Source organism: Balaenoptera borealis (assembly GCF_965194805.1).
Source record: "Balaenoptera borealis genome assembly, chromosome: 5".
Lineage (NCBI taxonomy): Eukaryota > Metazoa > Chordata > Mammalia > Artiodactyla > Balaenopteridae > Balaenoptera > Balaenoptera borealis.
The window spans coordinates 67,730,528-67,748,182 of NC_138862.1; the positions used below are offsets into that span (position 1 = coordinate 67,730,528).

At 35.4% G+C, this 17,655-nt stretch overlaps 1 protein-coding gene across 4 annotated transcripts in view; it reads left to right on the forward strand.

Moving 5' to 3' along the window:
* Positions 1-17,655, forward strand: part of EAF2 (ELL associated factor 2) — a 51,098-nt gene that overhangs the window by 21,267 nt on the left and 12,176 nt on the right. For all 4 annotated transcript variants that reach the window (XM_082394992.1, XM_082394993.1, XM_082394995.1 and 1 more), the window contains one exon: positions 13,544-13,804. In XM_082394992.1, coding sequence (XP_082251118.1) covers positions 13,544-13,804 — 261 coding nt within the window. The remainder of the gene's footprint in view (positions 1-13,543; positions 13,805-17,655) is intronic.

Sequence of the window (17,655 nt, forward strand, 5' to 3'; positions counted from 1 at the left end):
TTTGTTTGTTGGAAGTTTTTAAATCACAGTTTCAATTTCAGTACTTGTGATTAGTCTGTTCATATTTTCTGCTTCTTCTGGTTCAGTCTTAGAAGTTGTACCTTTCTAAGAATTTATTTCTTTTAGCTTGTCCATTTTCTTGGCATATAGTTGCTTATAACAGTCTCTTGTGATCTTTTATATATCTGTGGTGTCAGTTGTAACTTCTCCTTTTTCATTTCTAATTTTATTGATTTGAGCCCTTTCCCTTTTTTCTTAATGAGCCTCACTAAAGGTTCATCAATTTTGTTTATCTTTTCAAAGAACCAGCTTTTAGTTTCATTGATCTTTTCTATTGTTTTCTTCATCTCTATTTCATTTATTTCTTTTGTGATCTTTATGATTTCTTTCCTTCTCCTAACTTTGGGGTTTGTTCTTCTTGCTCTAGTTTCTTTAGTTATAAGGTTAGGTTGTTTATTTGAGATTTTTCCTGTTTCACGAGGTAAGGTTGTATTGCTATAAATTTCCCTCTTAGAACTGCTTAAGGTAATTATCGATATGTATGTTCTTCTTGTCGTTTTGTTCATTGTTTAGGATTTGTTTTTGTAGGTTTTTTTTCTTCCCTTCCTCTTTTGTTCTTTTCTCTTTTGATTTGATGACTGTCTTTAGTGTTGTTTGGATTGTATTTTCTTTTTTTCTGTGTATCTATTGTAGATTTTTGGTTTGCAGTTACCATGATGTTTTGATATAGCAGCCTATATATATATATATATAACACATTTTTTACCAGAGACGTATTACAGCCACAGGTGTTAGTTTCTGCAAAAAATCCCCGGTCAATAATGTGTTAAGTTGCTGTTCTCTTAATTTCAAATGTATTTCCAATATCCTGCATTTGTACTCTCCTCCTCTCACGATTGCTGGTTTTGATATATTTGTGTATGGATGATATCCTAGCTTTACTGTATGTTTCTCTTTACCTGTGAGCTTCTCTTGTTTCTAGTTACGGGCTTTTCTTTTCCACCTAGAGAAGTTTCTTTAGCATTTGTTGTAAAGCTGCTTTGGTGGTGCTGAATTCTCTTAGCTTTTTCGTGTCTGTAAAGCTTTTGATTTCTCCGTTGTATCTGAATGAGAGCCTTGCTGGGTAAGCTATTCTTGGTCGTAGGTTTTTCCCTTTCATCACTTTAAATATATTGTGCCACTCCTTTCTGGTCCACAGAGTTTCTGCTGAAAAATCAGCTGATAAACTTATGGGAATCCCCTTGTATGTTATTTGTTGATTTTCCCTTGTTGCTTTTACTATCTTCTCTTTGTCTTTAATTTTTGTCAATTTGAATAATATGTGTCTTGGCATGTTCCTCCTTGGGTTTGTCCTGTATGTGACTTTATGCACTTCCTGAACTTGAATGAGTATTTCCTTTCTCATGTTAGGGAAGTTTTCAGCTATTGTCTCTTCAAATATTTTCTCAGGCCCTTTCTCTCTCTCTCTTCTCCTTCTGGGACCCCTATAATGCAAATGTTTGTCCATTTCATGTTGTTCCAGAGACGTCTTAAACTGTCCTCATTTCTTTTCATTCTTTTTTCTTTATTCTATTCTGCAGCAGTGATTTCCACCATTCTGTCTTCCAGCTCACTTATTTGTTCTTCTGCCTCATTTATTCTGCTATTGATTCTTTCTAGTGTATTTTTCATTTCAGTTATTGTATTTTTCATCTGTTTGTTCCTTAAATCTTCTAGCTCCGAAAAGCCATTTTTATCACATGCAGAATTTCTTTCTGGACTTAAGTCTGTCTCACAACATAAGATGTACAGTGGCCAATACATGTATGAAAAATGGATCAGATTCACTAATGCTTTCAAAGTTCAAATTTTAAGATTAAAAGATATTTTTTTCTAAAATTTAATAGTTTCATTCTTGCAATGTCTGACACTGTGAAGAGGTTACAAGAGTATGCCTAGAAATGAATAAGCTAAAAGTTTAACATAATTTCAAGGAAAAATGGATAAATTCACTTCATAGTGGGAGATTTTTAGTATGCCCCCTCTCAGTAATTGATAGATTCAGGCAAACCCCAGATTAATAAGATTTGCAAAACACCATTAAGAAACTTGAAGTAAGTAGACATACATAGCACTTCCACAGTTCGAGATATACAGGTTTTTCAAGTCCATGTGAAATTAAAAAACAAAACAAAAGAAAACTGACCATGTGCTACATAGCAAAGCATCTCAACAAAAAAAGACATTTTGGGACTTCCCTGGTGGCACAGTGGTTGAGAATCTGCCTGCCAATGCAACGGACACAGGTTTGATCCCTGGTCTGGGAAGATCCCACATGCTGCGGAGCAAGTAAGCCTGTGCATCACAGCTACTGAGACTGCACTCTAGAGCCCTTGAGCCACAACTACTGAGCCCGTGCACCACAACTACTGAAGTCCAAGTGCCTAGAGCCCATGCTCCACAACAAGAGAAGCCACCACAATGAGAAGCCCACACACCACAAGAAAGAGTAGCCCCTGCTCGCCACAACTAGAGAAAGCCTGCATGCAGCAACAAAGACCCAACGCAGCCCCCCCCCAAAAAAAAAGACATTTTTCTTTTTTTAATTGAAGTATAGTTGATTTACAATATTATATTAGTTTCAGGTGTACAACATAGTGATTCAATATTTTTATAGATTATAATCCACTTAAAGTTATTATAAAATAATGGCTATATTTCCCTGTGCTGTACAATATATCCTTCTTAAATTTTATTTTACACATATTAGTTTGTATCTTTTAATCCCATACCCCTATCTTACTACCACTCTCCCCATGGGTAACCACTAGTTTGTTCTCTATATAAGTGAGTCTGTTTCTGTTTTGTTATACACATGTTTTGTTTTATCTTTTAGATTTTATATTACACGTATAAGGGATAAGATACAGTATTTGTCTTATTCTCTCTGACTTATTTCACTAAGCATAATACCCTCTAGGTCCATCCATGTTGTTGCAAATGGCAAAATTTTGTTCTTTTTATGGCTGAGTAATATTTCATTGTGTATATATATATGTGTGTGTGTGTGTGTGTGTGTGTGTGTGTGTATAAATACCACATCTTCTTTATTCATTTATCTGTTGATGGATACTTAGATTGCTTCCATATCTTGGCTATTGTAAATAATGCTGCTATGAACATTGGGGTGCATGTATCTTTTCAAGTTAGTGTTTTTGTTCTCTTTGGATATATACCCTGGAATGGGATTGCTGGATCATATGATAATTCTATTTTTAGTTTTTTTAAGGAACCTTTATACTGTTTTCCATAGTGGCTGCACCAATCCACATTCCCATCAACAATGTACTATGGTTCCCTTTTCTCCACATCCTTGCCAACATTTGTTATTTGTAGACTTTTTGATGATAGCCATTTTGACAGGTGTGAGGTGATATCTCATTGTGGTTTTGATTTGCATTTCTCTGATGATTAGCGATGTTAAACACTTTTTCATGTACCAGTTGGCCATCTGTGTATCTTCTTTGGCAAGAGTCTGTTCCAGTCTTCTGCCCATTTTTAACCAGGTTCTTTAGGTATTTTTGGATATTGAGTTTTATGAGCTGTTTATATATTTTGAATATTAACCCCTTATTAGTCATATCGTTTGCAAATATTTCCTCCCAATCAGGAGGTTGTCTTTTCATTTTGTCATTAGTTTCCTTTGCTGTGCAAAACTTTTAAGTTTAATTAGGTCCCTTTTATTTTTGCTTTTGCTTCTTTTGTCTTAGGAGACAGATCCAAAAAATATTACTACAATTTATGTCAAAGAGTGTTCTGCCTATGATCTCCTCTTGGAGTTTTATGGTTTCAGTTCTTACATTTCTGTCTTTAATCCATTTCGGGTTTATTTTTGTATATGGTGTAAGGAAATGTTCTAATCTCATTCATTTACATGTAGCTGTCCAGTTTTCCCAGCCCCACTTATTGAAGTGTCTTTTCTCTATTATGTATTCTTGCCTCCTTTGTCATAATTGACCATAAGTGCATGGGTTTATTTCTGTCTCTGTATTCTTTTCCACTGATCTATGTGCCTGTTTTTGTGCCAGTATCATGGTGTTTTGTTTTGTTTTGTTTTTATAAATTTATTTTACTTACTTATTTTTGGCTGTGCTGGGTCTCCGCTGCTGCACGCGGGCTCTCTCTAGCTGCAGCGAGCCGGGGGCCACTCTTCGCTGTGGTGTGGGGGCTTCTCATTGCGGTGGCTTCTCTTTGTTGCGGAGTGTGTGCTCCAGGCATGCGGGCTTCAGTAGTTGTGGCACGCAGGCTCTAGAGCGCAGGCTCAGCAGTTGTGGCACACACAGGCCCAGTTGCTCCGCGGCATGTGGGATCCTCCCAGACCAGGGCTCAAACCCGCATCCCCTGCACTGGCAGGCAGACTCCCAACCACTGTGCCACCAGGGAAGCCCTATCATGGTGTTTTGATTACTGTAGCTTTGTAGCAAAATCTGAAGTCAGGGAGTGTGAAACCTCCAGCTTTGTTCTCTTTTCTCAAGACTACTTTGGCAATTTCGGGTCTTTGTGGTTCCATACGAATTTGAGGGTTATTTGTTCTAGTTCTGTGAAAAATGTCATGAGTATTTTGATAAGGAAAGAGATATTTTTTTCATTTATCTGCTTGGTAGTAGCTAAAATAATTGTCAACATCCAGTACTGGTGAGGATATAAAGGGAAATAAATGTGTTCATACATTTTTGAAGAAGCATAAATTGACATTTTTTTGTAGAGGAATTTTTCCTGCAAAACACTTAGGACAGGGTCTAGCACAAAGAAACTACTATATAAGGTTTTGCTTTCATTATCATCCTTATTTGCCAATAACTATTAAATTAAAAGTGTGCCTATTCCTTACCTAGAAAGTCTAGAAATTTCTCTTATTGTGAAACTTGTACAGATAGATGCATAATTACATAGATATACCTATATCAGTCACATAAGAGTGCTCAATGTGGCGTTTTTTATACTAAGGAAAAAATGGAAAAATCCTAGGTGCACATCAAGAAGGGATTACAATACTATACATCCCTATTAAAAAAGAGCTAGTGCACATTTTAGTAACAAAGAATGATATCCAAATATATTATTAAGTAAAAAAGTTTTTACGTATTATACAGTGTGTGTGAGTGTGTATGAACCATTTTTGAAAACAAAATGTGTATATAGTTGCAGATGCATAGACGAACTTGGAAGAATTATACTAAAATGTAAGCATTATCTTTGGGAGTTTGGATTATAGGAACCTTTCACTTTCTGTGGTGCAAATTGTTACTTGAATTTTTACGATGAACTTGTTATTTTTCAGATAATGATTATTTATTGAGAAGACAATATAATGTAAAAACAATGTTAATGTAAAACCACTCATAATCTCACCACCCTAATGCAACTATGTTAATTTCTGCCTATATTGTATATATATTTAATATTTATTTATTTATTTGGTTACACTGGGTCCTAGTTGTGGCAGGCAGGCTCCTTAGTTGTGGCTCGCCAGCTCCTTAGTTGCGGCTCGCCAGCTCCTTAGTTGCGACTAAGCAACTCGCCAGCACATGAGCTCCTTAGTTGTGACAGGAGGGCTCCTTAGTTGCGTCTCCAGGTCTCCTTAGTTGCAACTTGCCGGCTCCTTAGTTGTGGCACATGGGCTCCTTAGTTGCAGCAGGCGGGCTCCTTAATTGCAGCTCATGGGCTCCTTAGTTGTGGCACATGGGCTCCTTAGTTGTGGCATGCGAACTCTTAGTTGCGGCATGCATGTGGAATCTAGTTCCCTGACCAGGGACTGAACCAGGCCCCCTGCATTGGGAGCACGGAGTCTTATCCACTGTGCCACCACGGAAGTCCCTGTATACTTTTTATGTTATGTAAAAATATGTTATATTTTATTTTTTGGGCAACTACTATGTGCCAAGTCTTCCTGTACATTATTTCAGTTAACCTTTAGAATTTTTCTTAAGAAATAGTTCAAACACATAGAAATTACAGAGAATAATGTAACAGATTATAAACCTACAACTTAGATTTAACATTTTACCACTTTGGTTTCAGTTTTTTAAAAAATTACAGAAGTTTCTTTCCTTTCCAACACATTCTCTTCCTTTTCCTGTCTATCTATGCACATGTCTGAATGTACTCTAAAGGATTTATATACTTTGCTATTCCTTGAAACAGTTTGTATGTGGTAGATTTTTCTAAATTTCTTTAATAACGATAGGTTTGTTCAGTTTCTATTTCTTCATTCAGTTTTGGTAATTCATATCTGTCTATTTCTTCGTTCAGTTTTGGTAATTCATATTTGTCTTGAAAATTATTAGTTTAATTCACATTTTCAAAATACTGGCATAATTTGTCCATATAAATCTCTACAGTGTCTGTAGTTATGGCACGTTTTTATTCCTAACACTGATTATTCATGCCCTTTCTCTCTTTTTCTTAACCAATATTTCTAGAATTTGATACATTTCATTAGGCTTCAGTGAACCAGCTTTTGGTTGTGGTGAGACATAATTAATGTGGTGACTAAGAATGACATCTTCAGAGTCAGACTACTCTCATTCAAATCCCAGCTCCATCATTTATCAGCTGGGTGGCCTAGGGAAATTTACTTAACCTCTTATTCTCTCTGTGTATGTTTTCTCATTTTTTAAATAGAGATAATAATTAGGATTATTGAGAGGATTAAATGCAATAAATATATATAAAGTACCTAAAGCAATTCCTGGCACTAGGAAGTATTCAAATATTAGCTATTATTTTAATTTTTATTGTTATTTTCTTTTTCCTTTTTTTACTCTTTCATTAATGTATGCTCTTTAAAAAAAATATATCCTTCTTTGACTTGCTTTGAGTTTGCTGTGTTGTTCTTATAATTGGATGCTTAGTTCATCTATATTGAATTTATCTTTTGTATGCATTTAAGAGTATAAGTAGCTTTCTAGGTATCACTGCATCTAGTAAATGACTAACACTTCCATGGTAGTTAAATTCTAAAAATTTTTGTAATTTCAGTTCTTAGACAATAAATCATTTATAAGAATGTTTTGTGGTTTCCAAATATATGGAATTTAAGGAAAATATTGGGCAGGCTTCAAACAATGACAACATATTTTCTGCTCATAAATCTTCAATTTGTGTAGGGCTCAGTAGGGATAGTTCATAGCTGTTCTAGGAACAGCTGGTGTCAGCTGGACTGACTTGGGGTCTAGCAGCTGGAATCATTTGAAGACTCACTTATTCACATCTGCCAGTTGTTGCTGGCTTTTGGCTGAGACTTTGGGGGTTGTCAGCTGGAAAAGCTACAAATTGCCTTTCCAGGTGGCCTGGGCTTCCTCACAACATAGTGGCTGGGTTCCAAGAATAAGTGTCGAGAAAGGGAGAGTGGAAGGGAGACAGGATACAGAGGAGTGAGGTCAAAACTTTATCTTTTTAATTACACAGGCTCAGAAATCATGTAGGATCACTTGTGCGGGTGTGTTTCTGTGTGTATCTGACACAAAATCTTCATGTATTTGAAGTACAGTTTGCTAGGTTTTGACATATGTGTACATCCTAAAATTACAACCACAACCACAATCAGGGTAATGAACATATTTATCACTCTAAAAAGTTTCCTCCTCCTCCTTTGTAATCCCTCTCTCCCACTCCTTCCCACCCCATCCATTCCCAGGTAACTACTGATCTGCTTTATGTCATTATCATTAGTTTGCTTTTTCCAGAAATTTGTATCAGTGGAATCATATAATATGTCCTCATTTTTGCATAGATTTTTGCACTAAACATAATTATTTTAAGACTCATCCATTATTGAAGGTTGTATCAATAGCTCATTCCTTTTTATTGCTGAGCAGTAATCTACTTTATGGATATACAGGAATTTGTTTATCTGCTCAACCTGAAGATGGACATTTGGGTTGTTTCCAGTTTTTGGCTTTTACAAATAAAGCTGCTATGAACATAACATACAAGTCTTTGAAAAGACAAATGTTTTCTTTTCTCCATAGTAAATATGTAGGAGTGAAATAGCTGGATTGTATGATAGGTGTGTATTTAACTTTTTAAGCAACTGCCAAATGTTTTCCAAAGTGGTTGTACTATTTTACATTCCTACCAGCAGTGTACATCTATATCAATGCTTGGATCAGTTTTAATGAGGTGTGTAGTGGTATCTTATTGTGGCCTAATTTTTTTTAAAAAATAAATTTTTAAAAATTTATTTTATTGAAGTATAGTTGATTTACAATGTTGTGTTAGTTTCTGGCATACAGCAAAGCGATTCAGCAGAAAAACCTGAGTGAACTTTTTGGCCAACCCAATGTATATAATAGTTTGCATCTGGTAATCCCAAACTCCCAATCCATCCCGCTCCACCCCCTCTCCCCCTTGGCAACCACAAGTCTGTTCTCTGTGTATATGAGTCTGTTTCTGTTTCATAGATAAGTTCATTTGTGTCATGTTTTAGATTCCACATGTAAGTAATATCATATGGTATTTGTCTTTCTCTTTCTGACTTACTTCACTTATATGATAATCTCTAGGTCCATCCATGTTGCTGCAAATGGCATTATTTCATTCTTTTTTATAGCTGAGTAGTATTCCATTGTGTGTGTATGTGTGTGTGTGTTTGTGTTTGTGTGTATACACACCACATCTTTTTTATCCATTCATCTATCAATAGACATTTAGGTGTTTCCATGCCTTGGCTATTGTAAATAGTGCTGCTGTGAACATAGGGGTGCTTGTATCTTTTTGAATTATGGTTTTGTCTGGATATATGCCCAGGAGTGGGATTGTTGGATCATATTCATTGTCACTTTAGTTTTCATTTCCCTAATGACTAATGATGTTGAGTATCTTTTCATGTCCTTATTTGCCATCATTATATTTTCTTCAGGCACAATGTCTATTCAAATCTTTTGCCCATTTAAAAAATTGGATTATTTATTTTCTTATTAGACTTATAGGAATTCTTTATATATTTTGAATACAAGTTCTTCATCAGATACATGCCTTGCACATATTTTCTCCCAGTCTGTGGATTGTATTTTTTCATTCTCTTAACAATGTAATTTGAAGAGCCAAAGATTTTAATTTTGAATACATGCATTTTACCCATTTTTTTCTGGATTCTCCTTTTGGTGTCATATTGAAATTTTTTGCCTAAACCAAGATCATAGTAACAAAGGTTTTCTTTCATGTTTTCTTTTAGAAGTTTTATAGTTTTACATTTAGGCCCATGCTTCATTTTGAGTCAATTTTTGTATATGGTACATGGTATGTATCAAAGGTGTTTTTTTTGCATGTGGATATTGAATTATTCCAGCACCATTTGTTGTAAAGACTGTCTTTTCTCATATATTTGCACCTTTGTAAAAAACAAATCAGTTGTCCATATTGTGTGTGTCTATTTCTGGACTCTTTATTCTGATATGTTGATCTATTTGTTTATCTTTATGGCAACACCATATTGTGTTGATAGTTGTAGCTTTATATAAGTCTTGAAACCAGGAAATTTTAGTCCTACAACTTTGTTCTTCTCTTACAAAGTTGTTTTGCATATTCTAGGACTCTTCCATTTTCACGTGAATTTTAGAATTAGCTTCTCAATTTCTTAAAGAGCCTGTTGAAATTTTTATTGGGATTGCATTGAATCCATAGATCAATTTGGGTAAAACTGGCATCTTAACAATATTGAGTCTTCTGACCCATGAACACAGTATCTCTCTCCATTTATTTAGATCTTTAATTTCTCTCAGAAATGCTTTATGGTTTTCAACGTACAGGTCCTTCAAATATTTTGTCAGAATTATCTATAATTATTTAATTTTTTAATAATTATTTAATTTTCTGAAACTATTATAAATGCTCTTGTTTATATGATTTTAATTTCTAATTGCTCATTGCTAGTACATAGAAATAAAACCGATTTTTGTATATTGTCCCTGTATATTTAACCTTGCTAACCTCACTATTCTAGAGCTTTTTTGTAGATACCATCAGCTTTTCTATATAGACAATCACGTTATCTGTAAATAATGACAATTTCACCTCTTCCTTTCCAATCTGGATGGCTTTTATTTCCTTTTCATGACTTACGGCACCAATTAGAACCTTCAATACAACGTTGACTAGAGGCAGTCAAAGTGGAAAACCTCTTGTTTCTGATGCTGGAGGGAAAATATTCAGTCCCTTATAATTATGTATGATTTCAGCTGTAAGCTTTTCCTAGATGTCCTTCATAAGGTTAACTTCTTTTTTTTTTTTTTTAAACATCTTTATTGAAGTATAATTGCCTTACAATGGTGTGTTAGCTTCTGCTTTATAACAAAGTGAATCAGTTATACATATACAATATGTTCCCATTTCTCTTCCCTCTTGCATCTCCCTCCCTCCCTCCCTCCCCATCCCACCCCTCTAGGTGGTCACAAAGCACCGAGCTGATCTTCCTGTGCTATGCGGCTGCTTCCCACTAGCTATCTATTTTACATTTGGTAGTGTATATATGTCCATGACACATAAGGTTAACTTCTATTTCTATTTTGCTGAGTTTTTATCAAGAATCACTGTTGAAATTTCTGCTGTTTTGAGATGGCTTTTATTTTTCAGTTTTTAATATAGTGAATTATATGGATTGATTTTTGGAAGTTTGTTTTCCTTGGAAAACCCCACTTAATCATGATGTATTGTCCTTTTAATATAGGACATTTCTTAACCTCAGCAATAGTGGCATTTGGAGTTGGATGGTTCTTTGTCAGGGGCTGTTTTATGCATTGTAGGATGTTTAGCAGTGTCTCTAGCTTCTACCCACTAGATGCTAGTATCACCACTTGCCCCCAGTTGTGACAACCAAAAATGTCTCCAGATTGCTGGATGTCTCCCTGGGTGACAAAATCATAGCTGGTTGAAAACCACTGTTATATATTATTAAATGTGATTTGGTAAAATTTTCATTAAAAATTTTGTGTCTGTTCATAAGGGATATTTTTTTTTTCTGGTAATGTCTTTGTTGGATTTTGTATAAGTAATTCTGGCCCTAAGGAATGAATTGGAAAGTATTTCTTCCTTTTTAATTATACAGAAGCATTTGTATCAAACTGATATTATTTCTTCCTTAAATAACTGGTAGAATTCACTAGTGAAGTCATCTGTCACTGGTGAGCTGTGTGTAGGGTGTGGGGAGGGTTTTAACTACAACTTAGTTTTTTTTTGGAAGATTTGTGGATATTCCGGTTATCTGTTTCTTCTTGAGTGAACTTTAGTAGTTTGTGCCTTTCAAGGAATTGATCCATTTCATCTAATTTATTGAGTTTGTGGACATAAAGTAGTTCACAGTGTTCCTTTCTATTCATTTAATGCTGTAAGATCTGTAGTGCTATCACCTCTTTCACTCCGGATATTAGTAATTTATATCTAGTATCTTTTTTTTCTTGATAAACCTGGTTGAGTTTGATCAACATTATTTATCTCAAGCAGTCAATTTATGTTTCATTTATTTTCACTTTTTTTTCTGTTGTCTTTCTTGTTTTGTGCTTTTGCTATTTTTTTTCCTTCTGCTTACTTTAGTTTTAATTTGCTCTTCTTTCTCGAACTTCTTAAGGTACAGCTTAATTCATTTAATTGAGACTTCCTTTTTCCCCCCAGTATAATCATTTAATGTTTCAAATTTCTCTCCAAGCTGTGCTTTAGTTGTATTCCAGATTTTGATAAGTTGTGTTTTTATTTTCATTCAATTAGAAGTATTTTCTGAAATCTTTTTGATTTCGTATTTGACCCATGGGTTTCTTAGAAGTGTGTTTAGTTCTCAACTACTTGAATATTATCTAGGTTCCATCTATAAATTTTAAATTATTTTGTTTTGATAGAGAACGTACTCTGTGTAAGTTCAGTCTCTTAAAATGTATTGTGGAACAAGATGACATAGACTTATCTATTTCTGCTTCTCCCCACTAAGTAAAACTATAAACCCTGGAAATAATGCAAAAGAGAATCAAAGGAGAACTCTGAAAGATGGAAAGAGGAAGGTAATCTGGTTAGGGACCCAAGGAAGCACTAGAAGAACAGCTTATTCAGGGCACCTTATAACCTCCCCCTTCAGAAGATGACAATTCAGGCCCAGCATGTCCTGACTCCAGCTTAGTTACAGAAGGCGTCTCAGATAGGCTTATTCTTCCCCCAGATTGAAAGAGGTATCCAACAACAGCAGGCTAGTCAAGACAAGCGTTTCTAACACAATACACAAACACACACAAACACACACACAAAATGGCAACTATGGGAGATTATGTGTTAATTTACTTGATTATGGTAATCATTTCACAATGTATATGTATATCAAAGCATCATGTTGTACACTTTTGATATGTGCAAGTTTTTTGCCAATTATACCTCAGTAAAACTGAAAAAATTCATCTCTATGTATTGTGTTGCATTACATATATTGGGGGAATAAGAAAAGAATTGGAGGACGGTTTCTAACAAAACAGATTTCAATTTTTACAATTTAAAACGTTCACATTCTTTTTTGTATTTTATTTGAGTTACATGGGTAATTAAGTATAATGGCATAAGTAAATATAGTATTTAAGTTTAGATATTGCCTATGTCTTTTACTTTTCATAATCCCAACATTGAATATAGCTCGGCTTGATAGCAGAGGAGCTTTTTATTTTATTTTTTGGGGCGTCCGTGAACTATGTGTATATGTTGTCCAGACATAGGACAGGGAGAAAGAAGGACTGCCAGAGAAGAGCTGGGAAAGAAAGGTTTGGGTTCAGGGATGCAATTTTTGCCAGAAAAGTTGACTTTAAAAAAATTAATTAATTAATTAATTTATTTATTTTGGCTGCATTGGGTCTTTGCTGCTCCGCGCAGGCTTTCTCTAGTTGGGGCGGGCGGGGGCTACTCTTCGTTGCAGTGCACAGGCTTCTCATTGCAGTGGCTTCTCTTGTTGTGGTGCGCAGACTTCAGTAGTTGTGGCACGCGGGCTCAGTAGTTGTGACTTGCAGGATCTAGAGAGCAGGCTTAGTAGTTGTGGCGCACGGGCTTAGTTGCTCCACGGCATGTGGGATCTTCCCGGACCAGGGCTTGAACCCGTGTCCCCTGCATTGGCAGGCGGATTCTTAACCACTGCACCACCAGGGAAGTCCTGACATTTTTTTTTAAACTCTTGGTTGGTTAGTAACAAAGACCACACTCAGGCTCTAACAGTAGGTGAGTTGGTGTCAAAATCTAAAATGCCAGTTTCCAAGCAGAATTTTAAAACATATATGGTCACAAGAAAGTGTTAGGAGTGATTATTCCTGGAGAGTAGGATTAAAGGGACTTGAGGAGGGGGTAAGAGGGATTTTACTTTTCATTTTGTACTACTAGAGGAGCTTTTTAAATAAAATGCTTTAAATCTGTAAATGTATGTTTAGTCTTACTTATTACCCTTCAAGTTTGTTAGAAACTGATACATTCAAATTTTATTATATTTATTTAATATTTATAGTTAATATTTATTTAAGCTAACTATTAACTTCTGTTTTATTTTCAGAACTGAAGGCAGAAGCTAGTCTAATGGACCAGATGAGTAGTTGTGAGAGTTCATCAGATTCCAAAAGTTCATCATCTTCAAGCAGTGAGGATAGTTCTAGTGATTCAGAAGATGAAGAGTGCAGATCCTCTCCTTCTGATCCAGGGAATTATGTCTCAAAACATCCTACCATGTCTACCATGCCACAGTGCAGGATTCCTGAGATAGTGGCCGGTCATAATAAACATCATGACAGCAATGGCCTTCTGATGAATACTTTAAGTAAGTATACATAAGCATGAGTAATTGGAAAAGTAAGAATTCACAGTGGAGCCATACTGATTATGGTCTAAAATTTGCATACAGAGAAAGACTTCTTTTTTATTCATTTGGCAGTATTAACCATTACCTTCTTTTTTTTTAATTTATTTTTTTCTTATTAGTTACCAATTTTTACATATCAGTGTATATATGTCAATCCCAATCTACCAATTCATCCCACCAGCACCCCCCCAGCACTTCCTCCCCTTGGTGTCCATATGTTTGTTCTCTAAATCTGTGTCTATTTCTGCCTTGCAAACTGGTTCATCTGTACCATTTTTCTAGATTCCACATATATGCGTTAATATATGATATTTGTTTTTCTCTTTCTGACTTACTACACTCTGTATGACAATCTCTAGTTCCATCCACGTCTCTACAAATGACCCAATTTCGTTCCTTTTTATGGCTGAGTAATATTCTATTGTATATATGTGCCACATCTTCTTTATCCATTCGTCTGTCAGTGGGCATTTAGGTTGCCTCCATGACCTGGCTATTGTAAATAGTGCTGCAATGAACATTGGGGTGCATATGTCATTTTGAATTATGGTTTTCTCTGGGAATATGCCCAGTAGTGGGATTGCTGGGTCATATGGTAATTCTATTTTTAGTTTTTTAAGGAACCTCCATACTGTTCTCCCTAGTGGCTGTATCAATTTACATTCCCACCAACAGTGCAAGAGGGTTCCCTTTTCTCCACACCCTCTCCAGCATTTGCTGTTTGTAGATTTTCTGATGATGCCCATTCTAACCAGTGTGAGGTGATATCTCATTGTAGTTTTGATTTGCATTTATCTGATAGTTAGTGATGTTGAGCAGCTTTTCATGTGCCTCTTGGCCATCTATATGTCTTCTTTGGAGAAATGTCTATTTAGGTCTTCTGCACATTTTTGGATTGGGTTGTTTGTTATTCTAATATTGAGCTGCATGAACTGTTTATATATTTTAGAGATTAATCCTTTTTCCGTTGATTCGTTTGCAAATATTTTCTCCTATTCTGAGGGTTGTCTTTGCGTTTTCTTTATAGTTTCCTTTGCTGTGCAAAAGCTTTTAAGTTTCGTTAGGTCCCATGTGTTTATTTTTGTTTTTCTTTCCATTACTCTAGGAGGTGGGTCAAAAAAGGTCTTGCTGTGATTTATATCAAAGAGTGTTCTGCCTATGTTTTCCTCTAAGAGTTTTATAGTGTCTGGTCTTACATTTAAGTCTTTAATCCATTTTGAGTTTATTTTTGTGTATGGTGTTAGGGAGTGTTCTAATTTCATTCTTTTACATGCAGCTGCCCAGTTTTCCCAGCACCACTTATTGAAGAGACTGTCTTTTCTCTATTGTATATCCTTGCCTCCTTTGTCATAGATTAGTTGACCATAGGTGCATGGGTTTATCTCTGGGCTTTCTATCCTGTTCCATTGATCTATCTTCCTGTTTTTGTGCCAGTACCATATTGTATTGATTACTGTAGCTTTGTAGTATAGTCTGAAGTCAGGGAGTCTGAGTCCTCCAGCTCCCATTTTTTCCCTCAAGACTGCTTTGGCTATTCGGGGTCTTTTGTGTCTCCATACAAATTTTAAGATTTTTTGTTCTAGTTCTGTAAAGAATGCCACTGGTAATTTGATAGGGATTGCACTGAATCTGTAGATTGCTTTGAGTAGTATACTCATTTTCATAATATTGATTCTTCCAATCCAAGAACATGGTATATCTCTCCATCTGTTTGTGTCATCTTTGATTGCTTTCATCAGTGTCTTATAGTTTTCTGAGTACAGGTCTTTTACTTCCCTAGGTAGGTTTATTCCTAGGTATTTTATTCTTTTTGTTGCAGTGGTAAATGGGAGTGTTTCCTTAATTTCTCTTTCACATTTTTCATCATTAGTGTATAGGAATGCAAGAGATTTCTGTACATTAATTTTGTATCCTGCAACTTTACCAAATTCATTGATTAGTTCTAGTAGTTTTCTCGTGGCATCTTTAGGATTCTCTGTGTATAGTATCATGTCGTCTGCAAACAGTGACAGCTTTACTTCTTCTTTTCCAATTTGTGTTCCTTTTGTGTTCAAACTTTCAGTTTTGTGTTCAAAAGTTTCAGTTTTTCACCATTGAGGACAATGTTGGCTGTGGGTTTGTCATATATGGCCTTTATTACATTGAGGAAAGTTCCCTCTATGCCTACTTTCTGCAGGGTTTTTATCATAAATGGGTGTTGAATTTTGTCGAAAGCTTTCTCTGCATCTATTGAGATGATCATATGGTTTTTCTCCTTCAATTTGTTAATATGATGTATCACGTTGATTGATTTGCGTATATTGAAGAATCCTTGCATTCCTGGAATAAACCCCACTTGATCATGGTGTATGATCCTTTTAATGTGCTGTTGGATTCTGTTTGCTAGTATTTTGTTGAGAATTTTAGCATCTATGTTCATCAGTGATATTGGCCTGTAGTTTTCTTTCTTTGTGACATCTTTGTCTGGTTTTGGTATCAGGGTGATGGTGGCCTCGTAGAATGAGTTTGGGAGTGTTCCTCCCTCTGCAATATTTTGGAAGAGTTTGAGAAGGATAGGTGTTAGCTCTTCTCTAAATGTTGATAGAATTCGCCTGTGAAGCCATCTGGTCCTGGGCTTTTGTTTGTTGGAAGATTTTTAATCACAGTTTCAATTTCAGTGCTTGTGATTGGTCTGTTCATATTTTCTATTTCTTTCTGGTTCAGTCTCGGCAGTTTGTGCATTTCTAAGAATCTGTCCATTTCTTCCAGGTTGTCCATTTTATTGGCATAGAGTTGCTTGTAGTAATCTCTCATGATCGTTTGTATTTCTGCAATGTCAGTGGTTACTTCTCCTTTTTCATTTCTAATTCTATTGAATTGAGTCTTCTCCTTTTTTCTCTTGATGAGTCTGGCTAATGGTTTATCAATTTTGTTGATCTTCTCAAAGAACCAGCTTTTAGTTTCATTGATTTTTGCTATTGTTTCCTTCATTTCTTTTTCATTTATTTCTGATCTGATCTTTATGATTTCTTTCCTTCTGCTAGCTTTGGGGTTTTTTTGCTCTTCTTTCTCTAATTGCTTTAGGTGCAAGGTTAGGTTGTTTATTCGAGATGTTTCCTGTTTCTTGAGGTAGGCTTGTATTGCTATAAACTTCCCTCTTAGAACTGCTTCTGCTGCGTCCCATAGGTTTTGGGTCATCGTGTCTCCATTGTCATTTGTTTCTAGGTATTTTTTGATTTCCCCATTGATTTCTTCAGTGATCACTTCGTTATTAAGTAGTGTATTGTGTAGCCTCCATGTGTTTGTATTTTTTACACATCTTTTCCTGTAATTGATATCTAGTCTCATAGCCTTGTGGTCGGAAAAGATACTTGATACGATTTCAATTTTCTTAAATTTACCAAGGCTTGATTTGTGACCCAAGATATAATCTATCCTGGAGAATGTTCCATGAGCACTTGAGAAAAATGTGTATTCTGTTGTTTTTGGGTGGAATGTCCTATAAATATCAATTAAGTCCATCTTGTTTAATGTATCATTTAAAGCTTGTGTTTCCTTATTTATTTTCATTTTGGATGATCTGTCTGGACAGTTTTTATCATAAATGGGTGTTGAATTTTGTCAAAAGCTTTTTCTGCATCTATTGTGATGATCATATGGTTTTTATTCTTCAATTTGTTAATATGGTGTATCACATTGATTGATTTGCATATACTGAAGAATCCTTGCATCCCTGGGATAAACCACACTTGATCATGGTGTATGATGCTTTTAATGTGTTGTTGGGTTCTGTTTGCTAGTATTTTGTTGAGGATTTTTGCGTCTATATT